General features: G+C 31.7%; 1 protein-coding gene across 1 annotated transcript in view; it reads right to left on the bottom strand.

The window, feature by feature from the left end:
* tim (timeless) overlaps positions 1–14241 on the bottom strand; it is a 141858-nt gene that overhangs the window by 57752 nt on the left and 69865 nt on the right. Inside the window, exons 3-4 of the mRNA XM_072535062.1 lie at positions 6477–6680; positions 4398–4753 (exon numbers count right to left, since the gene is read on the bottom strand). Coding sequence (XP_072391163.1) covers positions 4398–4753; positions 6477–6680 — 560 coding nt within the window. The remainder of the gene's footprint in view (positions 1–4397; positions 4754–6476; positions 6681–14241) is intronic.

Genomic DNA, 14241 nt, shown 5'->3' with positions numbered 1-14241 from the left:
AACGACCAGTTATCTCGTAAATTGTTAGCCATAATTTTACAAAATTTGAGGTACACCTATTTTGGGATACAAAGATTCCATAATTGATATTTGCAATGTTGCCAGATTCATCGTTTCTCTTATATTATAGTAAGTTAAAAGAGTTAAGGAAGTTAAGAGTAAGTAACTTTGGTTTTTCAAATTCATCACCCTATATATTGAGTCATTATTGGAATCCCCTATTCAATATTAGTTCAACCATATGTAACACTTATGATTTTATGTACTCTCGAAGGTCTTAAATACATAAAACTGCACAATATGATTTTAATATTTAAATGTAGAATGCTGTGATTTTAACATTTTTTCACCATTTACATTATTAACTAAAACTGACAATTGTTGTGTTTCGAAAAGTTCTGCAAGATAAATTGCTTCTCTAAAATGACTCTTAACGAAAAAGAACCAATTACTATTCTGATGAGAGGTTACGGTGACAGAAAAAGATCTTATTGTGAAGTAGCCAACTTGTTTAATGATACTCTTACACACCGTTTTCCTATTCATAAAGCGACGGTACAAAAAACTGTAAAGCGATTAGAGGAACCTGGAGAAGTAAAAGATGGATACCGATCAGGTAGACCGAAAAGTGTTATGAATGACAACAAACTTTAGATGTAATGCAAAGTTTTGTTGAAGATCCACATACATTATCACTCCCAAGTCCATGTGTATTACGTAAGAATAAATTTAAACCATACAAGATTAACTTGCAAGATAACTTGCAATAGAATTGCAAGAATTCAGTGAAGATGACTTCGATCGTAGATTAGAGTTTACTAAGGTAATGACAGATAAAATTGAAAATAATGAAAATTTCGTTAGCAAAATATGTTTTTCCGATGAAGCAACCTTTACACTGTGTGGAAGTTTATATCGACACAATTTAAGGTACTGAAGTGACGTAAATCCACACTGGATGTGTGAAAACCACACTCAAAGACCACAAAAATTAAATATATGGTCAGGTATAGTAGGTACTCAGTTAATTGGGCCATTTTTCATCGAAAGAAATTTTACGTCAGATAGTTACGAAATGTAAAAATGAAATTGTACCTACACTGAGAAACTAGCTCGGGGCCAATTTTAATCAGATATGGTTTTAGCAAGATGGAGCTCCAGCTGATTTTGGTGTAAATGTTCGACGTTATTTAGATGAGATATTTCCCGGACGATGGATTGGTAGACTAGGTAGAATTGAATGGCCTCCACGTTCACCTGATTTCAATCCTAAAGATTATTTTTATTGGGGATACTTCAAAAATTCAGTTTAAAAAACTAAATTAGCAAGTCTTGCAGAGCTAAGGCAATAAATTATCGATGAATCTCGAATAATTTATAGACAATCATGGAGAAATGTGGTAGATGTATTTTACCATCGATTAGGGTACTGTCAATTCACAAATGGAGCGCATTTTGAACACTTGATAAAGTAACCATTATGTTAAAAAATGTTGTAATCTATCAATTGTTACATTTTAATGTAGTTGAAAATAATTAGTATTAAAAAATTTGTTGAGACAACTAGGTGTTGCCAGACACGTTCTGTTTTATGTATTTAAGAGCTTCCAGACTACATAAAATCATAAGTGTTATATATAGTTAAATTCGTACTGAATAGGAGATTTCAGTAATGACTGAATATACAAGGCGATGAATTTGGAACACTAAAGTTACTAATAATATAAGGGATACGGGAAATCTGGCAACATTGCAAATATCAAATATGGAATTTCCATATCCCAAAATAGATGTACATCAAATTTTGTACAATTATGACTAGCAATTTACGAAATAATTCCCCCAACTCAAGTGTTGGCAGTTACAAGTAAAGTTACAAATAAAACGAGAGACTCTATAAAGACATTATTTTTTTTAATTGTCGTGTTATATGTGGTGATAATTATATCATGATTCTGTTTGTTACATATTTAATTTTAATTCATAATTGTAGTAAAGGTCGCTCATGTTAAACATATGTTTAAATCAGTATGGATTAACGAATTAGTAAATGTTTTAGGGTATAACTCATATAGGCTATAATGAGTTATGACTTATTAAAGCGTAAATTTTTGTATTTAATGAAAAATGTTTACAAACTTAACATAGAATTTGCTGTAACTAAATAATACCGGAAATTTTACGTATCTTCGATAGTTTTGTACTTATTTTGAATACTTGGTATGGTAGGTATTTTTAAATATGTTAAAAATATTTTTTCCTTTAACCATAATTTTTTTCAAAATTATTCATTTTCAAACTTTTGGATTCCATGACTGATGTTTAAATAAATTGAAGTTAAGATGGATAACGTTTAATTGCAATTAGGGGTTAGTATTAATGTTGTTTTTCACATGAAAAAAAAAAAAAAAAAATAGAAATCGATCTTATTGTTATCATAGCTGCCTTAGTTCATATGCTAGAGATTTCCACAAAGTCTCACTTTAATGCTTTTTTAGTACTCTAAAAACATCTTCAAGACCTCTTTCCTCTTATTTTCCTCTTTACTCCTATTTTATGTAGTTTATGTAGTTTAAAATTTAAAATAGCAGATAGCCTAGCCAAATCTGCCCTAGACATAGGCGGAGAAGCTCCCTTGAACTTACTCCCCTTTTCAGACATTGATATAATTAGTAAACGGCATCAAAAAGAAAAATGACAAACATAATATCGAAACACGAGAACTGGAAATAATTACAAACAAATGCAGCCTGAAATACCCATAAAAAGATGGTTTCATACTCTATCAAATCGCCATTTCATAAGGGTTATAAACAGATTAAGATCTAATCATGCTCTTACCCCCCTTCATATGTACAAGTTGGGTCTCACGGAGTCACCTAATTGCAAGTGTGGAAAAGAAGGTAACCTATTACATATTTTCCTTGAATGTTCTCACGAATCAGTAAATATAAACAAATTATATGATAATCTTATTATATTAAAAATTCCACTTCCCGTCTACCTGAACAATTTGATTTTCTCTAGAGATATCAATATATTAAAAACGATTTACGAACATATCAAAAACTGTAAATATAAATTGTAGCTTAAAACTAACTCTTATATTTAAGTAAATATTGTATTATAGCAGAAAAAAAAATAAAAAAAAATAATAAAATATATATATATATATATATATATATATATATATAAAAAATAAATAAAATAAAAAAAAATATATAAAGAATTAAAAAAAAATAAAAAGGAAGATGTAAATCTCCGAGATGTTGAATCGGGTTATGTCTTAGCGCAGGAAAAAAAAAGAAATAAAAAATAAAATTGCACGTTAGATTGTACGGATGATTGCATGTTTATTCCTCTGATTGTAAAAATTGTTTGTCTTTAAATTTGTCTGGCTAATTAGCTCGGCCAAGGCCATCAAACTAAAATAAACTCGCTTTGCATTAGACTAACAGCAAAAATAAAAAGAAGCAACATCTTTGATTTTTATAAGCTACATTTTATCCACTATCAGGTTTTTAGATAACGTGTAAAGTTTTTGAGTCATTCATAAAAAATCCAATGAAAACATAAGAAAAAATCTAAAAGTATTGATTTTTCACAAAAACTCATAAAACAAGAACAAATTTTGCTTAGAATATATTATTCTCTCGATTTTTGAGGTTATTTTTAATATAAAGCTTTCAACCCTCCGGTTGGAGTCGATTCCACCACCAAGGTAAAAGCACACTTTGACATATGGTCGATTTAAAGGGTAGAAGTTAAGCTTAAGTAGAGGTTAATTCCAAAATTTCATTAAAATCATAGACACATAGTATAAATAGACTGACTGTTGCAATTAAGACCCGTTCTTCCAGTGCGACAGAGAAAACTGGCGCAAAGCAGTCCCTACATCTGTTTCTAATGGACCGGGTTTATCAACCACGCAACCTAAATGACCAATGGGAAGGTCACACATAATGCAATTAATGCAACAATGATTTCTGTAAACAACATTTCAAAGGAAATCATTCAATATTTGTAGGAACCGTGGCAACCCTGTAATTTAAGCCCCCAAATGAATTCCGCATTCCTTCTACGGTTCACTATTATGGTTATTCTAGGCCTAGTGTAAAAATATTTGATTTTGACTTATTTTTTTAGAAATCGTGATTAAGAATTTTTTTTAAACAATTAATATTTATTTTCTAAATTCGTCTGTGTAGCCACTAATTACTACTTCCTTCTTTTCTTAAAGTTCTTCGCCTTGTACTCTTAAATTGTGTATTTTATATTAACATTTTAAATTTAAGAAAAGTGTTTTGAAATTGAAATAGTGAATTTTGCAAGAAATTTTATGAAAATATAAATTATAATAGCTTTGGAAACTAAAAAATATTAATAAAAATTCTTACCCTTTGAGGACAGGACATTAGGTAAATGATAATTTTGTCAATACTTTGAGTAAACAAATTCCACATAATTTGATTTTGCATGCTGGTGTGGTTGAATCCATTAGAAGATGGTTCTCGATTTTCAGGAATATGAAGGATATTTCGTAGAAGTAATAAACAGTTGTTAATGTTATCACATTGCTCTAAATTTAGTTGTGAGTCAGATTCCACTATAAACTTCATATGGTCAACAACTGCCTTAGTACTTTTGCTTTCCGCAAAAACTTCTTTGCTAGATGTTAATAGTTTGTTGAGTTCAAAGATTGTGTGTTTTTCAACATCTGTGTTGGACTTCACTTCGACAGAAACAAGATATTCTAAAAATATTTATAAAATTAAAATTATACAATCAATAAACAATATTAAGAATCAGAAAAAACTTTTCAAGATAATATAAATAGTCATCTTTACTGTATTGTCGTCATCTTTATTTTTTTAAATAGCGATGTAGGTTGATAATACAGTACGTTAAGTGTTAAATTAGATATACATCCTATAAATGGCAACACTGCGTGCAGTCGACTTTTCACGAACCTCCGTTGCCCCGTCGCCAATAATTTGTCAATATACAGTGGTTGTTTAAAGCAATAAGAGCGTGGATTTTTAATTTATTTTTGTAAACATGTCAGTTTATACGCTTGCAGAAAAGGTTCAAATAATAAATTGGTTTTGTGGTGCTAATTCTGGACACCAGTGTGTAGATTTATTTTCTGTGTTTTTGAGCGCAGACCAATTTCTTGCGTACAGTCAGTTCATAATATTGTTAAAAATTTTGACAGTTGTTATTGCCTTAAAAGTTGCAGAAAATGTCAGGCTCAAGAAGTGTCACCAGAAAAAGTTAAGGAAAGAGAATACCGGAATACACACATTTGTGCAACAATCGAGGTAGATTCAACACGTTCAAGTAGAAGTGTTGCTAGAGAGTTAGATGTTACTTTAACGAAAGTATAGGAAAAGTACGGTTACAAGAATTTTAACTATTCGAAAACGCAGGAGCTTTATCCAGACGACTACTTTCGAAGAATGGAGTTTTGTGAAACTCTATAACGAAGGCTAATGATGAACCCAATTTTATTAAAAACATTTTATTTACTGATGAATCTTCTGGTTCGTTAGTAGGGAGACACAATCCTTCCATTACTAGGTATTGGGCGCGGGAAAACCAGCACAAAAGTGTTCTTTACCGAACTCAACGTCCTCAAAAAGTTATCGTCTGGTCTGACATTTTAGGAGACCACATAATAGGTTCATTTTTTAGTGAGGGCAACTTAAATAGTAGAATATACATCGATTTGTTACAGAATCATGTTCTTCCTGCTATTCTCAATCTTCCTGATGTAAATCTGGAGAATATTTGGTTTCATCAAGACGGATGTTCAGTTCACAACGCTCAAATAATTAGGGAAACAATACTTTCCCGAATCGAGTTATCAGTAGAATAGGCGATATTAAGTGGCCTGCGCGATCTCCAGATCTTACACCAATGGACTTCTTTTTTTGGGGACATTTAAAAAGCATTATCCACGATAATCCTGAGGCTAGAGCGCAAAATTTGAATGAATTAAGAAACCGAAGTAAAGAAGTCTGCAATTCTGGTACAGCAGAAACTCTTACATCTGTCTGCAGCAGTTTTTATGACAGATTGGTATACTGTTCAGCAATACTGTACTATTGGGGGATGTTAATCAATATCTATATACTATATCGTATCCCACAATTTAATAATAATTATAAGTACTTATATTCATTTTAAAAATAGCATCTTGTTGCCAGACTTGTATGTAAAATATAGAAATGTCACGTTGCTGCTATTGCGACAACTTTTTATATCTTTATTTAAATAACTGTTTTGTTTTCTAAATAAATGTTGAATTTTAAATTGCAATTTTTGGTGTTAAATTTTTAATGGCGTATATAATTTTCACTACATCACCATGAGTTTTGTGCAAATACCTTGTTTATTGATAAAATTCAATAAAACAATAAAAACAACTACGTGCCAACTATTATATGATAACGAAAGTATTAAATACTACTTACCAACTGGTATCGTAAGATTAACTAGAATTTTAATGATAGTGTCAATGATTTTTGTTGAATCAGTGATTTTAGCATCGTTTTTGACATGAATCAAGAGTGGGATGAGATTTTTTCTGATATTCTGTCCAAAACCAATTGCCCTCCGAAAAGTTCTTAAGGAACAATCTTCTGAAGCTAGCTTACGTAGAATTTCCTCCAGTATAGCTAAAACACACCAAATAGTAATTTAGACCTTAAATTTAAACATATATTAATCAATAAAATGTACATGATTTTCCGAAGAATATTAAATTAAAACTATCTCGACAATCATATTGTGAGATAGAATCGTATGGTGAACATTGAATAAGAAAGCAGTTTCCGCTAATTATGTGAAAATTTGTAAAGGGCGGGCACGATGGAATAATAACTATTGTTTTAGATGGTGAAAATTCAACAGATTCTTGTCTCTATTGGAAAAAAACCTTCAAACCATTTAGAGAAAACAGAAAACCTTGGATGCCAGCAGAAATATTTGAACTTAAACTTGAAAGAAAAAAAAAACATAAAGCATAAGACCTGAATAAATACAGTGGTACCTCGACATACGAGTGTAATTCGTTCCGTAATCTTGATCGTACGTCAAATTGCTCGTATGTTAAAGCAATTTTCCCCATTGAAACAAACTGAAATGTCATTAATCCGTTCCAGTCCCCAAAAAACACGTTATTTGTTTTTGTTAAGTGTTTTTAAATAAGAAAAATATATTTAAAAGAAGAAAAATTTATTTATAAGTAACAAATAATACATACATATTCTGTAAAAACACAAGAAAAAGTGACGCGCTAAATTTTCGTCAGTGGTCTTCGCTTTTTTGGTTGCTCTTACACTTTGCTCATTTTCATCTGCAGATCGTTTAAAAAAACTGTCCAAGGAGGTTTGCTTCTTCCTCCCTTTCAGAATATTGCGGAAATGTGTTAGGCAAGTTTCCTTGAACAACACCGATGCACGACCAGTTATAACTTTTTCGGGGTGATTTTTATCCACGAACTCTGCAACTTTCTTTCACATTCCCAGGACCTCCTTTATATCTCTCGTAGAGACAACTTCTTCCAATTCTGGCCCCTCTTCAAAACTAATGTTTCGTTGAACCACCGTATGCTGCTGCGAATGTAGTTCGTTTAACTCCTCGGTTTGTCAGCTCCTGAGACTGTTCCTCGACAAGTTCGTTCACATCTCTTTCATCCACCTCCAGATTCATGAATTTTACAAGAGAAACAACCTCATCTACCTCTGACAATTCAGGTTCCAGTCCTTTGCAGGCCCTTTCATCTACAGCCTCAGGCCACAGCTTCTTCCATGCAGAGGCTAAGGTCCTTGTTGTAACACGTAGCTAGGACTGCTCAATAATTCTTAGGTATATTACTATGTTCTTGTGATGGCGCTGCTTTCAGGTGATGGATTGTGTTCTCCATCACCTCAAAGCAGCGCCAAATAATGTGCTTGGTATTCAACTTTTTAAAATCAGAAATCACTTGCTGATCCATGGGCTGCAAGGCATCTTTTTAAACTTGGAGAACTCTTGGAGTAAATCATCTTCGAGATTTGGTGAATGAAAAGGGGCATTATCAAGATCAAGAAGGATTTGCATGGGTATGTTGTTTTGCTGTAGATATTTTTTAACAGAAGGGGCAAACACCAGGTTTATTCACTCCACAAAGAATTTCCTGGTGACTCACGACTTGGATTTGCCCTCCACAGAGCTGGTAGTTTTTCTTTTAAAATCTTATGTGACTTAAAGGTTCTGGGATTTTATGAATGGTACACTAGAAGAGGTTTGATTTTATAGTCACCACTCGCATTGGCGCAAAGTAGTAGAGTTAATCTATCTTTACGGAGTGAATGCCGGTCCTTTTTCTAAAGTTGTCAAACCAGCCCCGACTGGCTTTAAACGAGTCTTATCAACAATACTTTGAAAATGAGGGAAACAAGCAAAGCAGACAGACTGAGATCTATAGTAAAAATTTACACAGTGTAAATTACACTGACATCGAGAGTGCAATATGGTTAGTAATAGAATCCGAATTTTTGTCGAATTTAACTTCCAATGACCATCTAATTTGTCGGTCGAAGTAATAGTCACGTACAGACCCGTAAAATGATCTTTACAGGTCTTTACCAGTAAAGTGTATTTTATTTTTATTTACAAAGCAAATTAGAAGTAGTCAAATTATAGGTATGAATTTGAATAAAAACCGATTCCTCTTATCTCAAATCTTGCTCTCATCTCAAAGCAAAATATCGCTCGCTCCGCGGCTCGTATCTAACACTCGTGTATTAGGGCGCTCGTATATCGAGGTACCACTGTACTTAGAAATTCAGGGAAACATCAGAAAGAAAATTGTAGAGGAAAAGAGAGTTAGCTGTCCAATATTTACAAGAAAATTTAATATATAGATAAAAAGTATGATAGCTATAATTTATACAAAAAAATCAAAGAAATTTTAGCTTTCAGAAATAACACAAGAACAAAAAGCCTAATAAATCGTAAAGGTGATATAATTATTTAAATTAAAAAAATATTGCTCCAATGGACCAATTACATTCAACTATTCAATAATGAAAGAGAAATCATACAGTATACCATAGATTTATAGACCTTAAAATAATGATGATTCTGCCCAACATGTCTTATACAAATTAAAGTAATTAAAGTAAAAAAACAAAAAACTTTAAAGTAAAGTGATGAATGATAAAATGGTTGCGCTATGAGCACATATTCATGAATGTTAGGGAAATAAGTCTTCTACTCACAATCCGAAATAGGTTTTTATTAAAATTGGGCCCAATCTTTTTTCAATTTTAATAAAACCTATTACGGATTTTGAGTAGAAAACTTCTGGCTGTTTTTTTGACTAAAAAACAGTCAAAAAACTACAGAGCTATAAACTAGTTAAATACTACGCTAAAACTTACAACTAAAATTTTACAAGTGCTAATAAATCAGAGGATAAGTTTAGCAGATGAATAACAGGGTTTTCGTAGCGGAAGATCGTATACAGATGCAATATTCCTTATAAAGCAAATTACTGAGAAATCACTAGAGTATAATAAACCAACATTTCTGTGTCTGATTGATCTAAAGAAAGCATTTGACAGAGTAAGACTCAAAGATATAATCCATCTTCTGTGTAATAGAGAACTTCCCCTAAATATTACAAAAACTATCGAAAACATCTACCCAAACCACGAAATGGAAGTCAGAATAGATGGACAACTTACAGAGCCTATAGAAATAGGCAGCTGAATAAGACAAGGGGATTCATTAAGCCCCGTGCTCTTCAATTTGATCATGGACGAAGTCATCAAAAAGCATTAACAAAGGAAGAGGATACAGAATGGGCACCACCACAATAATGTGGTGGTGCTCCGGCATGTTTTGTCTTAAGGCAAGAGGTATATCCTCTAGTAAGTCTTCTTGAAGATAATCTTAATATAAAGTTCCATTTAAATTAGTTGGCAGTTCAAACTGATCTATTAAGAAGGCACATATTACACCACTCCAAATGTTAACCTTAAAGTTGTGCTGAAAACGGATTTCTCTCTTAGTATAAAGATTTTCAAAATCTTACAAATGATTATTTTTCCAATTACATATTCCTCGTCTGGTAAATGTTGCTTCATCAGTAAAAATAATTGTATCCAAAAAATCTGGATTAATATTTTATTTTTTGTTGTAAAAATTTCGAAATAGTTTGTAGTTAGGTTGCCTTCGATTTGAGTTTAGGGATAATTGTGAATCTGTTCGTCAATACTTAAACCCACAGTTTTCACATCGATGTATTGGCCATGAAAGTGAGTTTGCTTGGCCACCAAGAAGCCCTGATTTAAATCCTTTGAATTTTTCAATTTGGTTGGATTTGGTCAAATGAAGGCATTAGTTTACAAAAAAAGAAATATTTTTTTTTAGAATTGCGACAAAAAATAGAAGAAGCCGCGAATGTGATAGAAAATAAAAGACAAGGGTAACTTGATATTAAGAGATCTTTGCCAAACCGGATCATATAGGGTATTGGAGTAAATGGTGGACATGTAAAACATTTCCTTTAAAGTTCTTGACATCAATAAAACAAGAGTAACTGTTTTCTAGAACATAACGCATCTTCATACTTTTCTAGCATTTCGATTTTTTGATTTTGATTATTTGATTTTTTGACTTTGATTTACTAAACACAACTATTATAAGTACACAACTATTATAAGTGTAACTAGCGCCTCTACCAGCTATGTTAAATTAGAGTCTAAATTAGCAACTTTTATGCCAAAAAACGTAAAATTGCCAATTTTTAAATAGAGATTGTGAAAATATACAAAGTTATTGCGAAAATTAAAATCCATATTTGCACTTTAAATACTCGGCTTCTCGGAAACTAGCAGTATTTGTATAAGGCATGGTGGGCAGAATCATCATATTTTAAGGTCTAGAAGTCAGACAATTTTACAATTAATTAAAATCATATATCATACGCGCTAATCCGTATAATTAATATTACAAATTCATTAAAATTCCTATTTACATTATCAATAATTGTTTGGAGGTATTAAAATAAAAGATCTCTTCTACGTGTTTTCTTTTTTCAATTAAATCAAGACAAAAATTTTTTTTCAAAAAATATTACTTCTTTTAATTTTTTTTTATATCTGAATTAAAAGATTATATTTATTATGAAATAAAATCACTAAATAGAATATAAAAAAAAATTAATTATGATCTAGTTATGATCGTGGTTGAAAGTCTTTGTTGATTGTATGGCAAACTAACCTTTTATTTCCAAGAATTCTCTACTGGCACCTTTTCTTCTTACGACTGTGATCTGCTCACCTTTTTCTCGTACTCTCAGTTGCTCGTCTCTCGCACACACTATCGCCGCAACAGTCTCTCTAAAAGCTCCTGGACCAAACTCCTATCTCACAGGAATCAATTTCTTTCTAGTCGAAAGGATTTTCACTTAATAGACTAGTACCAAATATACTATGCACCTGTTTGTTTATTACAGGATATACTTTCGTTGTCCACTGCTACCAATCTTTGAGGCTCGTTCCACAGACACCAAACACCTTTCACAATTCTTATTTGACAAGAACTCTGCTAATTTTCATTGTAGGATATGAAACAAAAACAACTTGCTTCCTTTTCCCGGGCAAATAGTGACTTCCTTCACTTCAATTCCAACTTCTCCTTTTCACCTATCAGACATACACATTTTAAATACCACGCCATCCCTTTCGACGAATTCTGTGACTTGTCAAACACAAGCTCAATGCTATTATGATATTATGATTTGGTGTTTCCAAATTTTACATAAACAAGATCTTTTCTTTGTTTCCAAGTTTCTAGAGACAATACAGCTAATACTTCTTTGGTTATTGTATACTTATCTCTGACCACAAAACTTTCTTATTTTTTGTCCAATTTCTTTGTAAACAAAAGACTTAAACCTTATATTCTAAAATTGCTATCTTTGGGCTATTAACATTAATCGTTTATGAGAATTCCTCTATTGTTATCATATATTAACGTACAAATATCTATTCTCCTATCTGCCTACTTTCTACTAAATTAGAAAAATTACTCCTATATATATATATTCGAATCTCAAAAATCTAATACTCCTATTTAATTTTTTATTAGATTTTAATAAATTTAAACCATAACAATATATATATATATATATATATATATATATATATATATACATATATATATATATATATATATATATATATATATATATATATATATATATATAGTTATATATATATATTAAATGAACTATATATATATATATATATATATATATATATATATATATATATATATATATATATATATATATATATATATATATAGTTCATTTAATTTTAACCGATGGCTTCATTTGAATGTTGGTTTAAGCTCTTTCGAGGGTCAAACCACACTAATCTTTTCGATTGTTTTGGATCAGCTCGTCATAATTTTCACATGTGGCTTGTTTTCGTCCATGTGTTTCTTTGGAATGCATGGTGCGGATTACGATTCTTAAGGGAATTAGTAAGCGGAACAGGGACGGACCTTTTTTTTTAAAAAAAGGATTCATTTATTCCTTTTTCTTTAAAAAACAAACAAACAAAAAAAATTGGAACGAAAAATGGGATTGAAGTTACTGTCTTGTAAGGGGTTTTTTATTTATTTTGAATGATGGGGGAGTGATATATCTGACTCAAGTTGTCGATGTCGGTTCTCTTATTTAGGGAGGATGGATGTTTAAGAATTTGACACATTTCAAGGATGGATCGCTTATGATGATTTTGTTGTTTGCACAGTATTTTGGTATTCGTGAAGTCGATACTGTGTTTGGTTAAAATAGCATGCTGTGCAAGGGCACAAGATGGTTTAGAAATTCTAATGTCGCTTTTGTGGGACGTTAGTCGACCTTGAAGGGAGCGGCTGGTCTGGCCAATGTAGCAGGAGTTGCACACGTTTCGTTTCTCTCGTTTAGTTTTTAATCTTTAATGTTAAGTTATCGTAGAGTTTATATATATATATATATATATATATATATATATATATATATATATATATATATATATATATATATATATATAATTTAGCTCTCCAGGCCTAGAAGGCCCATGGCTTGGGTTACTATTCTTTTCCATTCTTTTCTGTTTGTTGCTTTATTTTTCCAGTTTGGTATTTTAAGTTTTTCTATGTCTTTTTCAACATCCTTCTTCTACCTGGTTTTCGGTCTGCCATTCTTACTTTTCCCTCCTATTCCTCCCATTAGCATTCTTTTTGGCAGTCTCGTGTTTTCCATCCTTTGGATGTGTCCCAACCATCTCAGTCTTTGTGACTTTATGATCCCTACGATATTCGGCTCTCCATATATCTCCTCTAATTCCATATTTGGTCTTTTTATCCATATACCATTCCATAATTTACCTCCAAATATTTTCCTGAGGACTTTTCTTTCCCAGACTTGCAGCAAGACTTGCTCGGATTTGTTCATTGTCCATGTTTCACTGGCATATAATACAATAGGTCTTATTACTGTCTTATATATTCTTATCTTAGCCCTTCTAGATATGTTTTTGCTTCTTAATAAATTGTTAAGTGCAAAAATACAACGGTTACCGGCCATAATTCTTGCTTGGATTTCTTCCTTCATATTTGGTCTTCTCGTGAATGTCGCTCCTAAATACTGGAATATTTCTACTTCTTCGAATTTATATGTTTTTTCATCTGTTATTACTGTCAGATATTGTTCTTGTAGGTAATCTCTTTCTGTCCATTCCATATATTTGGTCTTTTCTTCATTTATGTACATCCCTTTCTTTCTCGCTTTTATTTCTAATCTTTTTATTATTTCTTTTAATTCTTGCTTACTTCTGGCTATCAGTACAATGTCGTCAGCGAATGCTAAGCATTGGTGTTTTCTTTGATATATAAGTCCTGACCTGTTGATTCCAGCTTCTCTGATGGTAACTTCGAGGACGATACTGAACAACAGCGATGACAGTGGGTCTTCTTGTCGCACCCCCTCACTGACCTCAAACTTATCTGTTTCTTCGCCATTTATTTTAACCCTATTCTCTGTTTTTCGGAGTGTCACTTTTACCATTCTTATCAGTTTTTCACTAATTCCCATTTCACGTAGTGCTTTGTATATTTCTTTGCGCTTTATCCTATCGAACGCTTGTTTAAAGTCGATGAATAGGGCCATTGTAGGTTTCCCATATTCGTAGC

This window comes from Diabrotica undecimpunctata, chromosome 6, assembly GCF_040954645.1.
Source record: "Diabrotica undecimpunctata isolate CICGRU chromosome 6, icDiaUnde3, whole genome shotgun sequence".
NCBI classification, from domain to species: Eukaryota; Metazoa; Arthropoda; class Insecta; order Coleoptera; family Chrysomelidae; genus Diabrotica; species Diabrotica undecimpunctata.
The sequence above is the reverse complement of the archived record's forward strand: the minus strand, read 5'-3'. Positions and strand labels throughout refer to the sequence as shown.